General features: G+C 44.8%; 1 protein-coding gene across 1 annotated transcript; it reads right to left on the bottom strand.

Annotated features, from left to right (window-relative positions):
* On the bottom strand, nt 148–24450 carry RIOK1 (RIO kinase 1). Its single transcript, XM_005696894.3, has 17 exons — nt 24234–24450; nt 21358–21562; nt 20511–20601; nt 19587–19656; nt 18178–18220; nt 16342–16434; nt 15048–15160; nt 14861–14941; nt 13569–13655; nt 13057–13194; nt 12549–12652; nt 12233–12339; nt 11915–11980; nt 10569–10688; nt 8432–8485; nt 7061–7213; nt 148–6025 (listed from the first exon to the last, which is right to left on the bottom strand). The coding sequence occupies exons 1-17, from the start codon at nt 24302–24304 to the stop codon at nt 5915–5917; spliced, it is 1707 nt and encodes a 568-aa protein (XP_005696951.1). The 5' UTR covers nt 24305–24450; the 3' UTR covers nt 148–5914.

The following is a 24674-nucleotide window of genomic DNA, read 5'->3' as shown; positions in this document are numbered from 1 at the left end:
GGTCACCTTAAAGCGGCGAGACCCGCTCACCGAACAGAGGGCTGGAGGGCACGAGTCTACCCACATCAGCTCCTAGTCATCGCGTCGGGGGGGTGGGGGGAGAGGAGTGCAACTGATGTCACAGCCCCATCTTTAAGAAACACAGTGTATCATTCACTTAAGTGTTTATTGAGCATTTACGATATTTTAGACACAATTCTAGGTGCTGGGACACAAAGCTGAACAAAGGTAAACACCCCTGCCCCGTGGAGCTTATTCTAGGAGGAGCTGGGAGGCGAGGGAGAGACACACGACCTGTGCAAGGCAATCTCAGACATGCACAGGCAGAGCTCGGACGCTCTGTGTGCTCGGCTCCCGGCCGCAGCACGGGGCGACCATCGCGGGAAAACATGTTACACGGAGTATGTGGTTTCCCAGTGCATATAAGAGTGATGCTCACACTCAAGTGCTATCACTAAAAAATGCTACCCATCACCCAAGCTGTCAGCGAGCTGTAACCTTTTTGCCGGCAGAGGGTCTGAAAGACGGCAAGAACCACCATCACATGACCAGGGGCGCGAGTGAGCCAAGCCAGGGACGGCAGTCAGAGGGGCCGCACGGGGCTGCCACAGCCCTTCAGTCAGTAAAACAGTCTCGGTGTCTGCAAAGCGCAGTAACACGGGGCCAGCCTGTCAGTTAGAGCAGCTTCAGAAAAACAACGCAAAGGTCACCAGACTGCAGGGGCCTCAGCTGAGGGGGCAGACCACACGCCAGGAGTGGCCAGGACAGGTCACTGCGAAGGGGACGGGCAGGCTGGGCAGAACCGAGACTCAGGGCAGCTCAGCACACATGTTCTGACGCTGCCTCCACCAGGGAACCGGAATCTCAGAACCAAAGGCATGTCAGGGGACACCGAGCTGGGCTGGTACCAGAAGGCACTAACAGTCCTCCTGAGGCCTTCCTCTTTGGCCCAGATGATTAAACAATTAAAGACTAGGCAAAAAAAAAAAGTTACTTAAAAAGAGCAAACAAAATAAAAATGCAGACACTTGTATAATACAGTACAAGTATGTGGCACGCCCTGTTTTAAGTACTTAATAGAAACTTTGATTCAGAAAAAACCCAGCTCTTTTCTTACAGAAATTGTAAGAGAGAAAAGAATGTAATGAATCCCAAGACACCCATTAGTACTCTGTCTCAACAACTGTTGACCTGCTATTCTTCCTTCATCCACCGCTGTCCTTTGGGGACTCAGGAAGGATGGAGAATTTTGAATCACAGGCATCCTGTTCATCTCACCCAGTAAGACTTTAGTCCAGGCTCTGAGGGCACCATTTCAAGCCACAAATACCACTATCACATCTGGTGAAACGAATGATCCCTTACTATCACTTGACACCTCCTCCATGCTGAAGTTTTCCCTGTTTGTCTGAAAAGAAACCCCAAACAGCCCATATTTTTACCACTGGTTTCATCTAACCAGGGTCCAGCTGAAGTCACAGCACTGACAAGTCTCTTAGACCTCTTTTCCTTTTTATTAGACGTCTGGCTTCTTCCCTCCCTGCTGCCCTTTTTTTGATTCCATTGACCACATCCTCCCAGCATCGTGCATCCCGCTCCTGTGAGCTCATGTTTCCTGTAACCTGCCAACCACAGCGAGAGGCTTCGTGGGTTGCAGTTCAGCCTTTCTGGGGAGAGGCAAGGTACCTTCTAGGTGATTCTGTGAACCTCTTTTCACACCGCCTCGGGAACACCGAAGAGTCAGTGGCTGGGTTCACTTTCCCTGGCCTGACCCAGCCCTGGCCAAGCTCCCCCGAGCTCCCCTCAGCATCCTTCACAGGAGCCCCGTGAAGCAGGCACTGTGCTGAGCTCCCCGCACTGGTGGCATGTGCCTGCTTCACGCAGCCAGGCTCCCAACCCTTCATCACCGTGATGCGCTCTCTCAGGGCCCTGTGGGACCCGTGCGGCATCTGACGCCAGCAAAGCACCTCGTATCCTCAACTGCCCCTTTGGGGGACCCCCTCTCCTTGCCCCATTTAAACACTGGCTGTCCTGAGGGTAGTGATGTCATCAGACACCACTCACCCCCCATCAGTGGCCGGCCCACACCCCAGCCTGATGGAGACTCAGACATGTCTCTCACAGACAACCAAGCCTGTCCTAACCCAGGACAGTCCTTCCAAAACGCCGGCCTAGGTCCCCTGACCATCTAGCCTTCGATACCCTCTGCTCCCCGAGGCAGCCACTCACACCCCCCACTGTACCACAGACGTGAGCCACAGGGGCGCCTACTCCCGTACAGCTTTCACTGCCTGCCCCTGCCCGCCCCGCTCCAGCTGAGGCACCCAGGCCCAGGGACCTGCCACCTTGCCACGACGGGTTCACGACCGCAGGAGAGCGACGTGGCAGATGTGTAAAGGGTCAAATTTTACCCCGAGATGATGAAGTTGCTTGGCCTTGAAATTACTACCCGGTGATAAGAAATGCAGAAAGCGCTGAGAGAGCTGGAGACAACTGTGCTCACACAGATGACACCCTTGCTAGTCTGGAAAAAAAGGCAAAAGGGTATTGTGTGGCTCTCCAGGCGGTACAAGGGCCCCCTCCCGGCGGCCGCGCCTGCCAGCCATCACAGCAGGAAGTAGAGTGATACAGAAAGTGAAGGAAAGCTGGAAACCAAAGTCACAAAGTCCACAAGTCTTCCTTCTTCAAATTCAAGCCCAGAGGTTCCCACAGCACTTCCGCTGGGACTAAGATCTCTGGAGAGCAGGGGTGTAGGAGAGCTGTCTTCTCCTTTGGAAACCAGCTTAGATGCTTTCAGACCCAACATTATAACCGCCCCCGGAACACCGATAAATGCCCTTATGTCCAAGGCAACCCAAACCCAAAGCATATGGAAGTTAAAACCTCCAACCAAAATGCAGGGCATGAATGACATAGTCCGATTCAAGAGACAGAAAACACGGAGCGCTCCTGTTTTATGACCACCAGTGGTTGAAAACCTTATCTGACACGGTCATAGGAAATCTTCACGGGAAATTATACAGCGAGGATCTGCTGTAGCTGCTGATTCACGCGACCTTCATGCCATCAAAAAGCAAGCCCCTGAAGTCCAAGTCAAGCCCTGAATATCGTATGTGTACACACAACCAAATGTTAGAAGACCTGTTAAGCTCTTGAAAACAAAAAGGACTTTTAGAAATGCCAACCTTCAGAGCCCATGACACTCAAGATGCCCTTCGACTGAATTTTACCAGCTTCTAGAAGAACTTTCTCAGCTCTTCACTTTCTGAGTCGAGAGGTTAATGAAATCACAGCCACAAAACAGGATGGGCCCACAACCAAGCAACAGCAAGCTGCTTGCACTGAACTCAACAGAAACTCACAAAAAGGACAGATCTTCTCCAACCACTCTTGGTACCAAACTACAAAACTCTCCAACCTTGAGTCCGTCATTGTAAAAGAGAAGCAAAAGTTGAAGAAAACTGGATGTCGGCCGTGGCGCCCACCTACCTCTTCACTCTGAGACCAGGCTCAAAGGCTGTGCTCCCGGGTGGCGGAAAGAGGCTGTCCCTGAACTGCTTCATCAAAGGAAAAATAAGGACTCCAGCCACAGAGGAGACCACTGCGACTCCGCGCTTCCATGAAACCACCCAGATCCCTCACAGTCAACTTTGAGAGAAGAAACGCCTGCACTTTTTTAAGGGATTAGAAAATCAACAAAATAGGACAGAAAACCAGGTACGTTCAAAGTGGACAAAATGATGTCCCAGCCTTTGGGCCAAGAGACCCCCAAAGCTCACCAGAAATTCAGGGACACCAAACCCATCAGGTGCGCAAATTCTATTGCAACTGGAGCCAGAAAGGGACATTTACCTAAGACGGGGCTCCTTCTTCTAGATCAGCTCTCAAGAGTCAAACAAGGGAAGTGGCATCAGATCAGTCCCGCAAGAAGGCTACCAGTGGTTCCCGCACAGCCACAGCTACAGCCCAGAATCCAGATGGGGAAAGGGCCACGTCAGCACATTGTCAGGAAGAAGGCGCTTTGAGCCAGAATTCCCCTGCAGGTCCCGTCTGGGCGCACCACAAGCCACTTCCTCTTGGCAGCCTGGGATGAGGACTGGCCAGCCGGGCAACACTGGCTTTGCCCAGGGAAACTGATTCCAAACCCAGCGACTACACTCGATTCAGCAGAGATGCCACCGAGGAGCCTGAGCACCTGGATTAAGCACACTGGCTGGGGAGGAGGCCCCAGCCCCAGGCCAAAGCCAGAGGGTCCTGAAGGTGACCCCCTCAAAAGGGCAATGCATTGCTCAGCCACCTGTCTTTTCTCCTCTGTTGTGTTCACTGTAGAATATTTCAGAGGAAACACAACTGTGTTTTCCTGAAATTTCGTATTTGAACTTTTTTCAAGTCGGGAAGGGACGCTATTATGAATACAAAATTTAAGCTGTCTGCTTAAAATTTTAAGACCTCTGCTGACCCTGCCCCTCCCTCAATAACCCACTGATTCTCAAACAAGCAGGGGCAAGCTCCAGTTTAGGGGAAACTACGTTCATCTACACAAATTTTTTTGATTCCACAGTTAAAATCAGCATTTCTCATGACACATCCTGTAGCTCCTATACTCAGAATCCAAAGGCTTCTCTCCATGTCCACTGCTACCATCCTATAGCAAGCCACCATCATCTCTCACACAGGTCACAATAAATACCCAGCCGGCCCTTACCCCTTGCCTCCTGGTCAATTCTCCATGGAAGTCAGAGTGATTGCAATTCTTTAAAAACAAGTCAGATCACATCATTCCTCTGCTCAAAACCTTCCAGGCGCCTACCACCACCCGATCTAAGCCACTATGTCCCATCTCCCAGACCCAACCCCACCCCCCAAGTGGTTACGATGCCCTAGCTTTTGGTGTCTGCAACATTTCAGGCACACTTCTGCTTCAGGGCCTCTGCACTTGCTGTCTGCTTTGCCTGGACCATTATTCTCTCCCGACAGGCATACAACTCACAGCCTTCAAGTATTTGCCCAAATACGGCCTCTTCTAAACGTGCATACCTCCACTGCCCCAAGCAGTGCTAGTTCTTCCATGGAATTTACTAGGCTGATACACTGTCTTCCTATGAAAATGCAAACTACCTGAAGGCAGTAACTTCTCGCTGCTTTACGCAGCTGACCCTGCTCGTCCCTCAGTAACCCACGGATCCAAGCCAGTGCAAGCTTCAACTTAAGGAAAACTAGGATTATCCATGGAACTTGCCTTTGATTTACTGCTGTGTCTCCCATACTTAAAACACCCAACTATTGATGAATGAATGAATGAATGAATAGGCCACATATTTGAATGTGAAATAGCTTATGAACTGGGAGGTACCAGCTGAGAGAAGAATAGTAAAGATGAAGAGTAAGTACACTATAAATAATTATCAGCACACATAGAATGAAGCTGCAATGAACGATGATATCAACAGCCAACTGAATTCTCTGTATCAGTAAATCTCCCTTTCGTAGAAACTATGGCCTTATAGTCCAATAATCCCAGGTATGTCTTTGGTACAAACAAAGCAAAAACAACTTGCCTAAGTTTGTCCAAAGTGCCGTTACACAAAGGGCGGGAATGCTCAATATGTTTAAATAATTACAGTGCTTTAAAAGCAACATTGCAAAAGATAAAAATATACAAAAATAAAATTGTATAAAGTTCATTAAAATAGTGGCTTAAATAAATCCTCTATCAATACTACACAGAGCTAGGGAATAGACCTAGACAACAGAGCTCAGAGCTGTTTACATAATTACATGAAAACTGGTCCTCAGGGACACTGCAGTAAAAACCATTTGGTTAAAATCAATAACCCGTCCTCCAGAGGCAGCTCAGTGCGCAGGTGTGAAACGTAACTGATGGAAAATTACTGTACATGATACGGTTCTGGTTCTATTTGCCCCTTTTCATCTTGGCTGCCTTCTCCTTTCTTTTTTTCACGTGTTTAGGAATTTTGTTTTTTCTTTTCTCTCTCTGGGCTTCCTTGACCATCTTTTTTCTTTCCTGTAAAACAAAAATAAAAAGTATGAGGATTTCCTGGTGGTCCAGTGGCTATCGATCCGCTGTGCAAGACCCCGGGTGGGGGGCCCCCTCCTGGTTGGGGACGAAGGTCCCTCATGCGCCCTAGCCAGATGGCCCGTGGGATGTGTGTCACCATTAAGACCCAACACCGCCAAATCAACTAGTGGTTTTTTAAGAAAAAAGTTTGGAAAAAACCAAAAGCAGAAACTCTGCAAATTTCATTCATTCTGAGTAGTCACATTATTATTACAACTAAGTTGTTAAATATTAAGTTGTTAAATGTTAAGAAGATAAAAAGCGAGTGTCAGAAAAACACTGAAAATGATTATGGCTTGGTGGTGGAACTGGGGGTGAAAACTGTCTTTACAATTTATTTCAAACACTGCAAGACCATCGACACAGATGCCCATGGGGACATTATTATAATAAATGTGTGCGACTTCTTTTCTTTATGTGGTTCGTATTCTAACAGAAATAAATGTTGGAATGAGAGAAAAAATACATATTTCCAGGAGACAAAGAGAGAACGTGTACTAGGGAGCTGTCTCTTGGAAGTCTTGGAACCCAGACTCTCCAGGGTTTAAAGGATTAGGCTAAGAATAAAGAGTAACAGTTACTCAGCCATCATGGATCATTGCATCAGTAGCATCTCTTATGTCTACAGGCAGCAGTGGAAGAAATTTCTGAGATTCTGAAAATGGGGAGCTGGGCTGTAAAAATGCCCCTGGAATGGTTTTTTGGTATTTCACCACAGGGGCCACTCCAGCATCATCTGTACAAGTGCATGACGACCACTTTCAATCAACGCACTAAACTAGTGTGTCCTCTCCCTGGGCAGTGCCCAAGGGCTCCTAGAAGAAGCCCAATCTCTAGATGATGTTACCACCAAAGCAAAGTTCACACTTCAGGAACTAAAAATTGATACTTCAGCTACTCTGATCCAGACATCTGAGCACACAGCCTCACGGGACTGTGTGGTTGTGTTGACAAACGTGGGAACATGCGCTCTCAGCTAACCTTTCTATCAACTTCAAGGTCGGCAGGGGGCTTCCTGGAGCTGGCGTGATCCCCCTGCTCTTCAGAGTCTGTGTCAGAGCACTCCACGCTCCCTGCATCTTCTGAATCAGAACCAGTCTCTTCCTGAACCTGGCTTTCCAGGAGTGCAGGGACCTTGAAAACATCACAGGACCATGTTATTCTCAACAAGCCAATTCCCTACTGGCATTCGATGAGTTAATGACAGAATTCAGATTTCAGCCTTGCAGACTTTGAAAATGACATCCCGTACTGAAACATCAAAACAACAGGATCCACACTTGGCAGGAAGCCTGAAGCAGCCATTCCAGGATGGCTGGGGATGCTCCCAACGTGGGGAGCCACCCAGATCAACAGCAGGACTGTTCCACCCCCTGCAGCACATCCCATGGGCTGAGCTGGGATTTGGAACACAGACAAGAGAGAAAAGTGAACGTATCTGGATAACTTCACAGCTGTTGGCCTGCAGATTAAATTTCAAGTGGAACATTTGTTAATCCAAGAGGGAAGACAATCTTTAAACAAAAAACATGTTCACTTTTTTCCCTGAAGGTTAGCAGTTTTTAAAGCAGCAGGAAGCATTTTTTAAAGCACAAGGCTTTGTTTTCATAAGAAGAAGAAGAAAAAAAACAGATCTTTACATGGTGATGGTACAAAAAGGCTTCCTGGCCAGTGGTAACAGAATCTTCCTGCTCTGGAATTCAAAGCGCAACTATCCTTGTCACACCTGCCACAAAAAACCCAGAAACGCAGAATCCAAGAATTCTCCTAGTCCAATTCTTCCCACAAACAAGACAGTCAACTTTCAAAATGTAAACCACAAACCTTCATATTAAGAACATCCATTAAAAACATCAAAAGAAGTAAGAACCACCTTTATTACTGCTTAAATTAGAATTAATCTCTGCTATTTGAAAATGTTAAGACACAACAAAGCTGCTGTAAGAAAAATCACTACCGGAATCTGCAGCGTGAGATGGCAAGACTCGTGGCCCCTGCCCTCAGCAGACTGCGCGCTAGGGCAAGACCAGACCCCGCTGCTATTTTAAGCTGCTTATAGAAACATCTAGAAGCACATGGTTACTGTTAACAGCTTCACCAGCGAAAATAGGATACACAAAAGATCGACGCCTCAGCTACAACAACAGACCGATTCAGGGGCAGAGTAAACAACAAACGACACGTGCCCACAGCTCAGTCTCACGGGTAAAAGGAACGGACATGATGCCCATGGACCATGGAAGCATCTGCACCAGTAACAGCGCACCATTGTTACTTCAACACTAATAATACCTGACACATAATTTTATATCCTTTTGAGTTTTCATGTAAATGAATACTTGTTCTTCATACCTTCTGAACGCCCGACAGATCTTTCTTCAGTCCCGTGACAGTTTGGTATAGAATCTTAAAACCAAAGAGACAAAAACAAAAAGAATCAGCATAAAACTGAGCACTGAAATATGCTGCAATATTAAGAAAGGGTACTGTTGCTGGCTGAATGATACCTCGTTGGAGTATAAAAAGGTGTCCAAACTGTGTCTCACGGGACACAGCGCCTAGGATGGGTGCGGTTCTCCTCCATAACCACAGCAGGCCTGCACACCCCGCCGGGGCCTCCACTCACCTGCAGCCTGGGGGCTTTTATGGACACACAGCTATAACCAGTCAGTGACAGGCAGTCCTAGCTCTGAAGCTCAGCTAAGTGTAACGTTCTCTGTTCCCCCAAATAACTCCATTCCTTTCTCACTGTCATGAAAAGCTTTATGTATTCAATATTATAAGCATTTTTTATGTCATCAAACATTTGGGGGAAATTTTTTCTCTCATTACATAATGACCCATACAATAGCCTCAATTTTGTTTCTTGGCCTATAAAGCCTTAAATATTTACCCTCTGGTCCTTTAGCAGAAACAAATTTTCCACACCTTGAGCCTGTCTGCCGGGAGCCACCATGGGAGATCCCACCCATGACAAAAGTCATGTAGAAGAGAACTGTTAAGCAAGGCTTCAGAACTCAACGGGCTCCCTAAGCTTTCTTGAACATCTACCCCAAAACCGGAATCTGTCTGTTTTACTATTTCATGACTTTCACCAACTCCTCTGACATTAACAGGGGGCTATCCCTGACCACCTTTCTCTGGAGAAAATTAACTTAGGGCTATGGCTAATAAGTCTCCTGGACATGAGAGGAATATTTCCAATCAAAACCCCTCTGTTAGCATTTTAGCTTGCTTGGCAGATATATCCAGACTCTTGCAGCTACACATGTGATTATTTACAGCCTCCCAACTGTGAGAGGCACAGAAAGCCTAAAACATAGAGCCTCTCAAAGAGTTAAAAGTTATTAGAGTAGTGCTAATGTAGGATTTCATTATTGGGCCAATGCTTGTTGCTAAGTTCCCATATCTCTTATCCACTGTGCACCTGGGAGTGCATTAGTTAACATAGTTAGAAAGAAAAACAAGTGTAGCCTTGAAATTAACCATATCAGACTTTTGAGCTAATTGGTTCTTTCTTGTAACTCACTGCACCTTTGTGAGAATGTAACTCTGTTTAATACTTTTTGAGGCTGACGTAGATAAGAAATATAAGAAAAAACATTTCAAGGGAAAATAAGTTTTCTGATGGAGAAGCCTTTATCAAAAGAGGGTCATAAAATGTTCATAGGCCTCCAAGGCCAGAAGATAATGTACACAATATTATTTATGGGAAAGGTTTGCAGAAAAAATCCTGGTTTCAATAAAGACAAAACAGATGTAATGTTTGGGCTGACTCTGTATGACTTTGCATCTTTCATTTCCCTCTATGTACAAGTAAAAGTATAAAAGACCCTTTTAAAAATAAAAACAATGGGCCTCACTTGAAGAAGCTTGGTCACCCCGTGTTTTTCTTTTTTCTCTTTTTTCCTCTCTTACTTTCTTTTTTTAGGCTGATCCCTTGGAGCATAGAGGCTCCCTGCGTTCACTTATCTGCCCAGGTTTCTAAGACCTGAACAAGAAGACGTTCTGTGTCTTCACTCCCTCGGGAGACCGGGAAGGCACCTGTGGCCTCCATGAACAGGGCAAACTTGTCTCAAAGTTTTATTGGCTTTCTATGTAAACCAAAGAATATCAGCCTCTTTCTCTTCTCTATTTTTCATCTATAATATTCTTTCCTTATCTCTCTCTCTAAATCATCCATCGATGCTGTTTTTCCTTCAGGTTGCCCTGGATCCTGCGGGGGCTGGACCCTGGCCCCTGTCGATGGATCTAGCACGGCAACCATTTAGAGCCTGGGCTTCCATACACAGCTTCCTTTCCTGTGATTACAGCCTTGCTGGCCTCACTCGTTTCCTTTCGCAAAGACCAGTGGATTGATGTTCTCCACAAGCAACGTACACAAAGGGCGTGCTATGCGAAGGGAATGAGCCGTCTTACTAGTTCAAAGGCAACACTTAAGACCACGGCTTCCCTGGTGAGCTTGCTGAAGACAAACCAAGCTACTCACGTTGTCCTGCTGGGCGTTCATGGCCATGTCCTCTTCCTTTAGTTTCATCATTATATCCATATCCCTCTCGTAGTTTTTCACTTCAGTCAAGGTTCTAGGAATGTAAGCTCGCTTGAACACCTAACAGACGCAGAAGAACAGTGAAATGGAGACTGAGTCACGGCTCCCCACACGCACTGAGCCTGCCCGCGCCCTCAGTCACGCGCACTGAGCCTGCTGGCGCCCTCAGTCACATAGCAGGTCATCACCACCGCCACACAGCCTGTGCGCAGTCTCAGGCAGGCTGTCTGCACACTTGGTGCGGCCCGTGCTGTGTGCTGGGCCACAGGAGATTGTGACTAACGATATAACACAGAATGATAAATGGTTACCCTTGGAATAACACTTCTTTCCCTTCTGTATTCCAGAAAGTGGCATTTCCGAGTGGGAGAGAAAGGAGCTGCTGTGAGCAAGTGCTGCCTGGCTACGAATGAGAGAGGAAGAGGTCTTCCGAGGGAACATCGTCTGCCCTGCACTATAGCTGGGAAGTACGGGCTGCCCTATACTCACCCATCACACCAAGAGCTCTGAGAATTATTTTTTTTAAAAAGCCTCTGATGGATGACTTTCACAAAAAACATACTGACTCCCAACATCTTACAAAAAGTCTTTCTTTTTACCAAACATAAATATATAAAATCTATAACGTTACGGGAATCAACACTTAGATCACTTAAAAATTCACATTAACAACAGAAACACACTTGCAGACTTATGGTCTGAGAACAAACTTATGGTTACTGGGGGGAAGGATGGGGGGAAGGGATAATTAGGGAGTTTGGGGTGGACACACACACACTGCTGTATTTAAAACGGGATCACCAACAAGGACCTCCTGTATAGCACAGGGATCTCTGCTCAATGTGGCAGCCTGGACGGGACAGGAGTCTGGGGGAGGATGGATACGTGTATATGTGTGGCTGAGTCCTTGCTCACCTGAAACTATTACAGCACTGTTTGTTAATCGACCATGCCCTAATACAAAATAAAAAGTTTTTAAAAAATTCACCTTAGCAAACTAAAACTGGCTTTTCCTTCTTGAATCACATCCTCCAGTGGGTTCTGTAAAAATATTCTCCATGCAGGACTAGGGGCAAACAGGCCAGGAATGGAAGGATATAAAGGGATGTAAGCTATACAACTTGGGTCAATTTAATCATGTAACATGTTACATCTCAAGGAAACATCATCATCATTTAAAATGCTGCATATCTAATAAAATCAAGATCATGCCCCAGCAATATATGAAAAAAAAAAGACCTCAAGACACAAGTGTTTCCAAGGCTGTAACAGATAATCAATCTTACCTCTTCATCCACATGATCTTGGCTGGACCTTTCTTCCTTGGTCCTTTGAGATGCTATTTCCATGGCCTTGGAAAGAAAACAAAAATCACCTTCCTTCACATTCAACCCACAGAACATACATCCATTACCCAGAAACCTGGTTTTACCACTGGTTTTTTACTACAGTTTGATCCCTCATCTGTGAAATCAGAAGGAAAAGGTCTCTGGAAGCTGTCATGATGAACAGAAATGATGCTAAACCCCGAGTCCTCAGAAGTGACACAGAAATGCCACCACTACCGCTGCTTCCTGTTCCTCCCAGTCTCAGCTCCACCTCACCTTTGAGAGATATGCATCCATGTTCTCGGATGTAATTGATGGATCCGTGACAAATTCAAAGAGCTCCCGCACAGTCATTACAGCAACGCCATGCTTCAGAAAGAAATCTGCCAGAGAAGATGCTTGTGAGGGCTCTGCGAGGGAAAAGGTTGCTATTCCAATCTCTTCACAAAGAGATAAAATTCACCATCACTGAGCCAAGGGTGTCAGTACCACTGAGTCAAACGATTCAGTGCCACGGTTCTCTATCAACAGCTTAGCGGAGCATGGAGTTACAGGTGCAAACAAGCTGGGGAGAAGCCCAGTCTCCACTCACCATTGACGTTGGCGCAGTCCTTTCTCAAGAACTCCAAGGCATGCGGATGGTCGTGCTCCACGGACTGAGAAACATCGATGATGTGCACGCCTCCACCATGGTACCTGCGTGGGCCAGGGCACAGGGCTGAGCCACGCTGCCACCACACTGCCCCAGGGGCCAGGCACAGGGGCCTAGGGCACACCGCTGCTTGCCTGTATCTTGTTTAAAACTTTCTATTTTAAGAGCAACAGAAGACACTAATAATGTGACCAAAGTGGATAAGGAGAAGAGCCACTGTGACTAACAAGAGATGAAAACTGAGAAAATTTCCAAAGTCCTTTTAACCCCACCAGCAATCAGAGCACTCAATCCTGTGCCTGAGGCCACCAAACACGGCCTACCCTGCGACCCTGTGGAAGCCAACTTGAAAACTGAGAATTTAGATGACTTCTTGGATTGGGATTTAGTTCATTTCCCTAAAGGATCCGACGGGACTCGTGGAGGGTCACGTGGGTCACCCACTCACAGCATGTTGAATTCACTGAGGTCCGCGTGCACCAGTCTGGCGTCCTGGTACATTCTCCTCATGTACTCGATCACTTGCATGTACAACTCCCGAGCCTTGGACTCTGATAACTGGACGTTTTTCAAGAGCGGTGCTGGCCTTGGACAAAAATAAGGTGAACAACTCAGATAAGCAGACTCAAGTTTTTCCTGCTTCCTGCTACACTGTTACACACTCTTCTCTTCTATGGTTCCTCACTGATCAGTTTAGTTCTCTCTAGAGATACGGTTCTAAAGAGCCGTCCACAAACAGGTGCTCTGCCAGCATAAGACATTCCTGAAAAACGAGGTGAGCTCTGTTGCTCTGAAGCATTTTGAGACTTAAAAAGGTTAAACAAATTAAAAACCCTATGTACTAATAGAGTGGGAAAGACTTATTAAAAAATATTCCAAGACAAAACGAACTATTTAAACGGGAAATATTCATATATTGGATGATTCATAGCACTTAAAAATACAATGCTGGGCACTCACATGTCGTCCTTGCCGATGAAACCCATGATGAGAACGTGACTTCGCAGCAGGATGGGTTCTGGGCACGGAACCTCTGCTGTGTTTAGCCTGTGATACGAAAGCAGAAGAAAAGGACAAATGAGAAGCTGAAAGCAACGCTCTAAAGCCTCTACTCTAAACAACGGGCAGTGCACTTCCTCGCAGTGCAGGACGGACAGGCTATGAGCAAATGGCACCCCAGCCTCTTGAGCTATCACTTCATTTCCTAACCTCTAAGATGCCGAGGACTGTCAGTGGCACCGTGACACATCACCAAGAATGGCAAAGCACTGGCAACTGAACTAGGTCCCACAGCCTCAAACACCCAGTTCAAAGCCAGAGGTGTTGAAACTATGAAGACAACACAGAAGGTATGTTTGCGATTCTCTTTTGAGTTGATCAGTGTGAACAATGATTAATACAAATAGTGGACTCATGGCCAGTCGCTAATTGAGCATAAGATTTCAACACGACTTTCAAACAAGCAGACTTGGTTGTCTTTCAGTTGCTAAGTCGTGTCCGACTCTTCGGGACATCATGGACTGCAGCATGTCAGGCTTCCTTGTCCTTCACTATCTCCCGGATTTTACTTAATAGTACAAAAATATCCAGTGTATGACACCTAAATATAGCAAATAAAACGTTAAAAAATATTTGAAGGAGAGAAAGAAGACCTTCATTATTTAAAGTATATTTAAAACTTCAAATGAGGAAGCCTAAAGATGCCTTTACTTGATACAAAGGTGCCAAGGCAAAGAATATACAAATGTGTCCAGAGTTGGACTGAGGAAGAGGAAACTACGATCGAGAGTTCGGGGCCTAACAAAACTGCCTCACAGGCCAGCACCTGCACAAAATGGCACGTCATCCTCCCAACCTGCTCGTGTCACCTGCCTGCTTCAAATCCTGCAGGCTCTCTATCACCCTCACAGTAAACTCGAAACCTCACGTTGGCTCCCAAGGCTTTTCACGTGACCCAGCCTTGCCCAGTAAACATGAGTCATGGCAGAATTCTTCCGTGATGGGTCTGTACGACATGGAGAGAAGGTGGTTCTTATTTGCTCAGAAGCATTTCCTCTGTTTACCCCTGCACGTCTAAGGGACTGGACGTGCCCTGAGAGTCCCTGGCCCTGGCAGAGTCACAGCAGGTCTGCTGGGAGCGCAGCGCCGGGGCCGACAGCCAGACACGGAACACACAGACATCCCCCCCCCACACACACACAAGTCACCTAATGCATGCATGCGCACACATACCCCCTACCCCAGACAGTCACCTGATTAAGTTCCTCATTTCCTTCTCTGCCCACGTTTTCACCATTTTTCTGGGGTTGCCTTTACAGTAGCCATGGCGAAATCTTGAATGAGAAAAATACTTGTTATTTCAATCATTCCATTATTCTAGTTTTTACTTTTTAGGATATAGAAATTAAGCCACTTGGGGAAAAAAAAATCTGAGCTTACCTGAATTCCCCACTGACATACTTATCCCGGTCTTTGAACACCAGAATTGAAGTTTTGTAAATTTTGATTGCTCTGCTCTCTCCATTTGCTGTGCGAGCATGATATACATTAGCCTATTTTAAGTCAAAAACAAAAGAAATTAAGTATGTTTCACTTTTGCAATCTATTTGACTCTATCCTTGAAAGTTAAAAAGTCCAGTAAACTGAAATAATATGCATAAAGAATACCATCCTCCTTTGAATATGTGAATTAAAATATACAACGTAATACTAAAAGGTATAGTAACTATACCTCCTACTTACATATATAGTAAAGAACAATTTAAATATATGTTAGATAGACAAAGAAAACAAACTTATGGTTACCAAAGGGGAAAGGTGAGGGGAAGGATTAATTAGGAGGCTGGGATTAACAGATACACACTATTATATATAAAAAGGATAACCAACAAGGACCCACTAGATATATATATGTCTGAATCACTGAGATGTACACCTGAAACTAACACAACATGGCAAATCAACTACACTTCAATAAAAAATAATTCAAAAACAAGTCTTCGAATTAAATAAATACCTACATATATATATACACACACATGAGTAGTTTCAAACATTTTTATATTTCAAGTATGTGGAAAATATCTGAAGACATTCTCATATCTCATGATTTGTAAAGTGAGTTTCACTGAGAACTGCTTCTCACAGAATAAGTTGCTAACTGAAAAGTAACATGCCTGTCTTTCCCCACAGCCATACTGAGAAAGATGTGTGCTGACTCGCAGAGACTAGACCCCCACCCCTGCCCCCAGCATAACTGTCTGACCATCTGAACCAGCACTGGGCATGCCAGGATGGGCTGACAGCACTGGGGAGGCACACTTCTGTGCACAGCTCCTCCCGGCCATAACCCAGCCGTTTTTAAGAAATGGCACTGATTCAACTATCCTGATTTGGCAGTTTATTTACTAAGTTTGCCGGAGTTTCACTTTTGGGGGGGGCTTCCCTGGTGGCTCACATGGTAAAGAATCTGCCTGTAATGCAGGAGACCAGGGTTTGATTCCTGGGATGGGAAGATCCCCTGGAGAAGAGAAGGGCAACCCACTCCAGTATTCTTCCCTGGAGAATCCCACGAGCAGAGGAGCCTGGCGGGCCACAGTCCATGGAGTTGCAAAGAGTAGGTGCAAAGAGTAGGATGCAGCTGAGCAACTGCCACTTTCACTTCAGTTTCACTATGGAATCTGAAGTAAGCGAGCGAACATGGAGACATTCAGACATCCAAAGACTGGCTCACCTCTTTTCCGGTGCTGATGCAGCCATTGATCTCTGCTATGACTCCCCTCGTCAGCATCTTGAATAGGATCATTCGTGTTTTGGGGTCCAACACCTAAAAAGAAATGCGAAAAAGCAGAACGTTCAGACACAGCGGACCAAGGATCTCTCACAGAAGCATTAGACGCGAACCTGGAGCTAAGCGCACTGTGCGATCTGCTCGGCGAAGAGACAGTCGCGATGGCACAGTTTCAATCACTCATCCGCAGTGAGTAAAATGTGAGATGAGACCCAAAGGAGCCAGGGAGGCAAGAAACCAGCAGGTTCACCCAGTCGGGGAAATCAAAGGCCAACAGGTCCAAGGGAAGCAGAAACTGACTTCAGACCCATGACACCTACCAGAAATACAATCAAACCAGAGGTAACTTCGTATTTTTCAGCCATCATGAAAACAGGTGAAATTAACCTCTATTTTATATAACCCGGTATATCTAAAACACTATTGTTTTAACAAGTGGCAAAGAAAGAAGTTATCAGAGAGAGCCTTATCCTGTTCCTCACACACAGTCTTCAAAGGCTGGTGTGCTGTGCAATGCCAGCACACGACAAGCCAGCCCAGCGGCTGCCCTGGACACAAAGCTCCAAGCGACCACGAGCACTCTGCAGCTCATGAGTCAAATTGGCCACAGCCTGGTTTCTCTACAGCCTGCAAGCTGAAAATGGATTCTACATACTGAAATGTTAAAAAAAATTGGGAATTCTCTGGAAGTCCAGCAGTTAGGACTCTCCACTACAGAGGGCCTGGGTTCAATCTCTGGTCAGGGCACAAAGATCCTTCAAGTGGCATGGTGCAGTCAAAAAAAAAAAAAAGAGAACTGTGACCCACAATGCCAGAGTGTTTATCATTTAGCTCTGTAAAGAGCTGGCCAAACCCTGCTAGAGGTGGGTAAATCGGGGAAAGGCTCATCTCCTTCAAGGTCAGAGCAGTCAGTCTCAAGTAAAATGCAACCTCAGATTCGCTTTAACAAACAGAAGGCAATGAATTTAAAGCCTGTTATGCCTGTTCAGTAACTTAGCAGAGAATCTGAAGATTCATGTCGGACTGAGTCCCTGCTGCACAACCAGAACTAACATGGAACTGTAGGTCAACAGGGCTTCAGTTCAATACATGGAATGCTCTGGAATACCACTATTCCAAATGTGTCTGTGCTATGCGTATGGGACGGGTAGGGAGGCTGGCACGGGGCAGAAGCGATGGTCTGACCTGTTTCATCACTTTCTTCCCATCAGATACCTGGGTCAATTCCAATATCCAATCACAACCTTTGACACGTGGTGGGGAAAGTTGGGTTTCCCCCCGCATTCCTGCATAAAGAATAAAACAAGTCTAACTTCTAAACCAAGTAAGGGATTCTAATTGAATATCTGAAGGCATTACTGTCTCTCTCCTTTTCTCTACACACACACCTACACACCCACACACCCACACCCACACTTTGTGGTAGATACCTGACTCATCTCCTGGGAAGGCTCACAAAATTTCCGCAGACCTTGTTTAAGACAAAAGAAAAGATTCCTGGTCTTACAGGCAGTTCTGCTTCCCCCAAGAAGATGAAAGCATTGCTGGGTGGCTTCATGGGCCATTCTGCAGGGCATGATTCTAATTTATCTATTTAAAGTGCTTTCAGAAATAAAGCAAAATGTAGATCTCTAAACTCAAAACTATGAGGAGGAGCAATTTTACACAAAAGAAATTCTAGGTGATATTAGCATGAAGCAAGGAGGATCACAGCAAATCATGATTCAAAGACAGAAGCACTACTTTGAAGAGTGTGCAACACATTCATTTACACCATACCTGTTCTACAGTTGCTCTGTCCGCCTTATCTTTGATGCGATACCTAAGACAAAACCAAAAAAGTAAAGGTGACATTCAAAATTCAGAGGAGCCAAAATCAAAAGATTCTAAATGTACATTATTCCATGATATTCCTAAGCAGGTAGTTCTTTAATAACGCATTTCATAACCTCGTTGTAGTTTCACCATTGTGTGAAACTTCACTGCCTTTAACAAGCCGTTCAGTTCTCTAGGGTAAAGGGAGCGTATCAGCAGTAAGAAAAAAAAAAACTTTCGTCCATATTTCAGAAGGATTAAATAAGACTAGTGGGGTAAAACAAACTATGCTGGAAAAAGAGAACAAGTCTGTAAGTACTGTTTCTTAAACCGTTAATGATTTTCTCAGTACAGAATTAAAGTAATTTATAAGGCTTTCTCTTCAGAGTCCTTTTCTACAAAGAAACAAGCTTTTATCATTTCAACACAGCTACTGCACAAAAACACAGACTCTGATTACTTTGGCTCATATACTATGTGACTCAATTCACAGACTAACCTAAACCAATGAAAGATCCAAACAGGCAGTTTAGTGAAATAAGATGTGCTGTTTCTCAAAAAGCTGGTATCCCTTACGTGTAATAATAAACCAGAAGAAAACTGGGTTTTAATTTTAAGTTCAGTTCTAACACTGCTATTTTTATGATCTTAGTGTTGTTTTCTGTAACATATTGTTAATGCTTTAGAGTTATTAGCAACAGGAGGTGAGCCAAATCTTAAACATTTGTTTTTGAGAACAGAAATGTAAATGGAAACTGTTTTCAGTTAAACTATTTAGTTTTAAATCTGCTCTTACATTTTTAAGGCTACCCCAGTGGCTCAGTTGGTAAAGAATCTGCCTGCAATGCAGGAGACTCTGGTTTAATCCCTGGGTAGGGAAGATCCCCTGGAGGAGGAAATGGCAACCCACTTCAGTATTCTTGCCCAGAGAATCCCATGGACAGAGGAGCTGGGCATGTCCAGTCTGTGGGATTGCAAAGAGTTGGACACAACTGAGCAACTAACTTTCATTTTCCATTAAAAAAAAATACTTCATGGAAGGGACCAATCCTTAATAAGCTCTAAAAAGGGGACATTTTTTTATACTCTAACATTTTAGTTTAAACTGAAATCTACAAGCACTGTTACCCTGAGAGCACTTTCATGAATTTTACATGATTATAGTTTTAGCACAGATTTCTTAAGAAAACTCATCTAATATTTTCAAGTTAGAAAGGCACAGGATATCCTCACTTAAACTTAATTGGTTTAGGTATAAAAAGAAACATCCTTTGTAAAAGAATTATGACAGAGATGCTACTAATCTGTCTACAATTAGTTCATATCAGTCACGTTTTATTTACTTTATCGTATATACTTGATATATTACTTACATATCTGCTTCCTTTTGTCGAGACTTTTCAGTGACTTTGTTTATTACAGAATCAGTAACATTTAGCTTATCTAAAAAAAAAAAAATCCACAACATAAACAACATATAAGACAAAATTTCTAAACAGGATACTTTTCCCCTTTCCCTTCTCTACTTTCTAAATATTTTATTACACGTAGTTATATATTTTAGTAATGAAAAGTGTGTTTTGTGTTTTTAAGGGTAAGCACTTACTTACTAACAAAGATGATCACTTTCATCATGACAGGTGTCATTTCTCAGCCAGAGAAATCTAGATTCAGAAATCCCTAAAAAATATTTTATCTGCTCTTTCAGACATTTAGTATTTTGTACAACTATCATAAATATTATAATTCTAAAAATGTCAGTTTCACTTCCAATTACAGGTCTGTGCTAAGGATGATCAGATGTGAGAGCTGTCATACCAGGCTCCTAACAGCCTTCATCTACGAGAGAAAGAAGACCCCGTGTTTCCCAAGAGGCTTCAAATTCACACTGTGATTCCTTGGATTCGATGGGTCATTAAATGATTAATGCCACATCAAAAGTCAAACAAAATGTGATTACATTCAATAGTTGATTATATTCAAGTGTTTTCACCATTCTACTACAAGATAACCCTACTACAAAATCTAATATAAAACCGATGATAACTTGAATGAGTATCCGTACCTTTGTATTTCCATAACAGGAGAGAACACAGGACTAAAAAAGTGTAAGCTAGAGTCTTTTCTTGAAGTCATGTTTTTAATTACTAAATTTTAATTTCCTTTAAAATTTATTATTTACCCTGTAACACTGAATATATCCATTGATTGATCTAATAAAATTTTATAACACTTTTTGTTGTCTTTGAAGAGTTTTCTCATTACCTAGTGAGAGGAACTGTATCTTAAAAACTTACCTAGATTAATTTTATTCTCAAATTTCCGTAAAACTTTGTCTGCTGGAGTAGACATTTTGGCTGCATTGAAGCTGGGAGTCTGTCTATTGGCCTAGAAGAAATGAGTTCCAGAGATGAAAACTCTAGATATACATACAAGCCTAAATTTCATCCCATCTTCCCTTGGTTCATAGTTAATTATTAAAGCATCAATACTTAGGGGAGTACCCTAAGGGAAGGGACGGATCAATTATATTTGCCCAAGAGGGTTTTAAAAATGCACTTGAAATATGCCAGACATTCAGAGACGTCTTCTTTTTTAAAAGGACTTTTTGTGGCTCTGGAATTTACTGAAAGATTTGCAGGCTATGTTGCCCTGCAGTCCTAGGCTACACAGACTTTCATTCTTCATCATTTCCATATTGCTGATAATGATGTGGATTCATTCCATAATCAGTAAATTTAAAAATTATTTAAATCATCATAAGATTAAGAGCTTTAAAAAAACTGCCTGGGAGAAGACACAAATATGCAGTTTACTGCAAACAGTAACAAAACAGAGAAAAGTGCAACTTAACTAGTAAATAAAGAAAAGCACATTAAGTATGTAGAGGTGCTTTGTTTTCACTTATGAACAGACAAGAGACACTTAGCGCCTAATGGGGACACAGGTTCAGTTTAGCAAAGTGAACAATTCGGGAGCCGGATCCTGGTGAGAGTGCGCAGCACCGCTGAACACTGAACTGTGCAGTTAGCTGTGGTGAAGACACGGTACACTTTATATTATGTGACTTTTACCACAACAGAAAACAACTCAAGAGGACATAAGCAAACAACACAAAGACGTACAGGACTGTGTATAAAATACCTGAGGGTTACTCCCTCCACCTGAAGCGAAACACCGGGTGAGCTTTCCGACTCCATCGCCCCAGGCCCAGTCATCGTCATCGTCATAATCCCCGTCCTCCTCCTCTTCCGGCTCACTCTCACCCATCTTCTCATTGGCGTTACTCTGAAGGTCTTCAAATATAACATCACCTTCCTCTTTGATGGTCTTCAAGTCAATGTTTTCACTACAAATAACAATGTTTTAGCCAGTTTACACATTCTTAATTGGACTTACATATGTATTTATTTAAGAGAGAGTAGACGAATCTATACAGATACATCAAAAAGGTTCAGTTACAACATGTATCGCCCAATAAATTCAAACTTAATACCAAGTTGCCCTGTTTCTGAGTTCTATTTCAGCTGTTGGGTGATTCTCCAGGTCCGACTAAAGAAGTCATATTCATCAGGTTATTAAATCCGCTCCTGCCTTTGTTATTTCTCTGCTGAATGAATTAGCTCTGATCAGCACAGCAGACCTGAACTCCAGGAAAACCACTCACAAAGCTGCTCTAAGAGCACACAGGGGAGGCTTTCTGACAAAACTTGGGAATAAGTCTAAAGCTTTATTTCAAGCCTTACCTTGAACTCAATTATCACTCTACAATGAAAAAAAGCTTTATCAAGACTTGTGTTACACAAAGAACTTCAAATCACCCTTGCTCCTGAAAGAAGGATGGTGACGAGAAGCAGCACAAATGGGAGAAGAGGGCCGGGTATAACTAAAAGGGAGAAGCGGGGATTGTCAAACCCAGAGAACTGGCCCAGAGTAAGGGATCACAACTAACAGGGTCTGTTTTTGCCATGTGAAAATTCAGACCAGCGTTACTGAATCTTCTTAGTTTTTCAAGAGAAGCCAGAACTCTGCACTTTTGTGGAAAATCTCCCACTTAACTGGTGTGTTCAATTTTAACAAACCACTGTGCACACCAACACAACATGTCTGCAGGTCAGATTCCCAAGAGGCAGTACTACCAGTTTTGAGGCATCAGGTGGAGAGCAAGTACAGAGATCACGTAAAAAACACAATGATATGCATTTTAACACAGGCAGAGAGGAATTTAAGTAAATTCAGATGAGCAATCCTGACTCATTAATTAGCCATGGCTTAGAGGGCTCCAAATCTCCATGGATATGGCTGGGAAGAGAACAAATAATCATTAACCCCCTGCTATTTATTAGAATTTCATAATCATAATCCATCAATCGATCCTTCAGACTGCCAACAACCTCAAGTGGCATGTTAAAGCTATACTGTCACTTGCACCACGGCTTCCCCACCTCAGCTGGGCAATCCCTTGCTGTGGGCGGTGGTCCTGTGCAGCAGCATTTCTGGCCTGAACTTTCCAGATGCCATGAGTGCACAACCACCCCAAGCTGTGACAATGTCTCCCAAGTTCCTGGAGTCGGCAAAACCCACTGGTTTACATCTTCACAGTGTCCAGTGCACACTCATGACTGTTCACCAGTCGCACGGGCTCTGTTTCTTCCTCCCACTTGACTTAGTCCCTAGGGACCGCTGCACGCTCACCTGAAAACACTGACCTGCAATGCCTTCCTCGTTTCTCTGGCTAAATCCTACATACCCTTCCAGTAATTAACTTTGCTCAGGGAAGGCTGCCCGGTTCTTCTCCTCTGTACTACTTACCCAAAACTCATACAAATTATTTGTCCAGTTACTCAATAGGTTGCCCCTGATAGAATGCAACCTCTGTCACCCAGGGGAACATTTACCAATGTATCAAGATCAAATGATATAAGATCTGTCACACAGAAAGCGATCAACCTGTATTTACTGAAAAATAAAGCAATACCATCTGCACACAGTAAATCCTTACTATGAATATAAAGTATATAAAGTAAAAACCATTTTCTCATAATTCCCAAAATGAAGACTATGTTTCATTCTGCTTTCAAAGTAGAAGTTATCCCCAATTTCTTTTGACTCCCACTTCACATCTGTTCTATGGTTAGAAACCTGTCCTTCTACTTCCAGAACATCCCGGTCTAGCGCCCATGATCTATGAACTGAATTTTCTTAGTCCTTTTAAACCGTGTCCACTCCTGCCCTCCAAAACCATCTCCTCCATAGCAGAATGATTCCTTTCAATCACACGCTGGGTGATGTCACTGCCCTGCTCAGAGTGTGGCTTTCTACAGCATCAAGAAGAATCTCTCAGATCCTTTCCAACCCTCGCTCTTAGGCTCTGGCTCCTCACTTCTGCACCAGCCGATCTCTTCAATTACCTCCACTGTGCTCTGGGCAGAGTGACCTCTAGATCCTCCTTCCACAGCCAGGAGGGACCACACCTGCTGTCCCCTCTTCCCCCTCTGCTTCCAGAGGTTGGCTCCTTTTCGCCCTTCCCATCTGGACTTCACGTTCCCTGACCGTTAAGTCACTGCTTAGTTCTATCAACTGTTTGCATAGTATATGTCATCTGGTTAAAAGAAAAAAAAAATCTCCATGTAACTTATGTCTCCGCCTCCTTCCCAAGTAGAAGGGGCTTAGTTTGTCTTGTTCATCACCGTCTTCAGCGCCGAGGACAGAACTGGCACATAGTAGGTGCTTAAACATTTCTGGAATGCTAAAAGCTAAAGCTAGGTAGTTAAAAGCTCAAACACCTGCTTCCCTGTCGCTCTCCCCAACTCTAACGCCTCAGGGATGCTGACAACCCGGGAGCCGCGAACTAACTGCCGTCACCTGGATCGAAAGGCCCGGTTGGGATGGAGAAAGCCCCAAACGGCTGTGAAAAGATGCCCAAGGAAGATGCTTATGACTGGTCTCCCTCTCAACCGCAAACAAGGGTCAACGCCCCCAGGGGACCGCGGCGGCGGCGGCGCACTCCGGCTGCCCACCTGTCCGAGGAGTCCGCGTCGTCAAACTGCCCGGGGACCACCCGACTCATCAGCAACCGCCGGTAGTCCATGGCTGGAGCAGCACAGGGACGGTTCCGCCAGCCGGTCCAACGGCCTCTGCGCTAACGCCCGCCTCAGAACCGTTCTGTGAACGCCGCGCCCTACGCGCGCGCCACATGCGGGTACCCCACGCCAAACGCCCGGACCTACGTCCGCCCCGACGGGAAGTTCCGCCCCCGAACGGAAGCTGTGTTCCCGCCGGAAGTCCCGCCTCGCGCGGGGGCTGAGCCCTGGAAATTGACTTTTCGCGGAAGCCGTCGGGTGTGTGGCTGTGTTGCTGTGGTCGGTCCCCGCGGGTCCTGGGCTGGCCTTCCTTCCCGGAGCTCTCCGAGTCGGCTTGCCGCTTTGTCTCGTCCCGTGGAGGCACGTGTGTCAGCTTGT

The sequence above is a fragment of the Capra hircus genome, chromosome 23 (genome assembly GCF_001704415.2).
Source record: "Capra hircus breed San Clemente chromosome 23, ASM170441v1, whole genome shotgun sequence".
Lineage (NCBI taxonomy): Eukaryota > Metazoa > Chordata > Mammalia > Artiodactyla > Bovidae > Capra > Capra hircus.
Note: the sequence above shows the minus strand (reverse complement) of the source record. Positions and strands in the feature narration are given on the sequence as shown.

Coding starts and splice junctions, on each gene's coding strand:
- RIOK1 (XM_005696894.3), bottom strand. CDS start 24,304: ATGGACTACCGGCGGTTGCTGATGAGTCGGGTGGTCCCCGGGCAGTTT. Junction 13,656..14,860: donor GAAATGAGGAACTTAATCAG/GTGACTGTCTGG, acceptor TTCGTATCACAG/GCTAAACACAGCAGAGGTTC. Junction 12,340..12,548: donor GGACTGCGCCAACGTCAATG/GTGAGTGGAGAC, acceptor CTTCTCTGGCAG/ATTTCTTTCTGAAGCATGGC.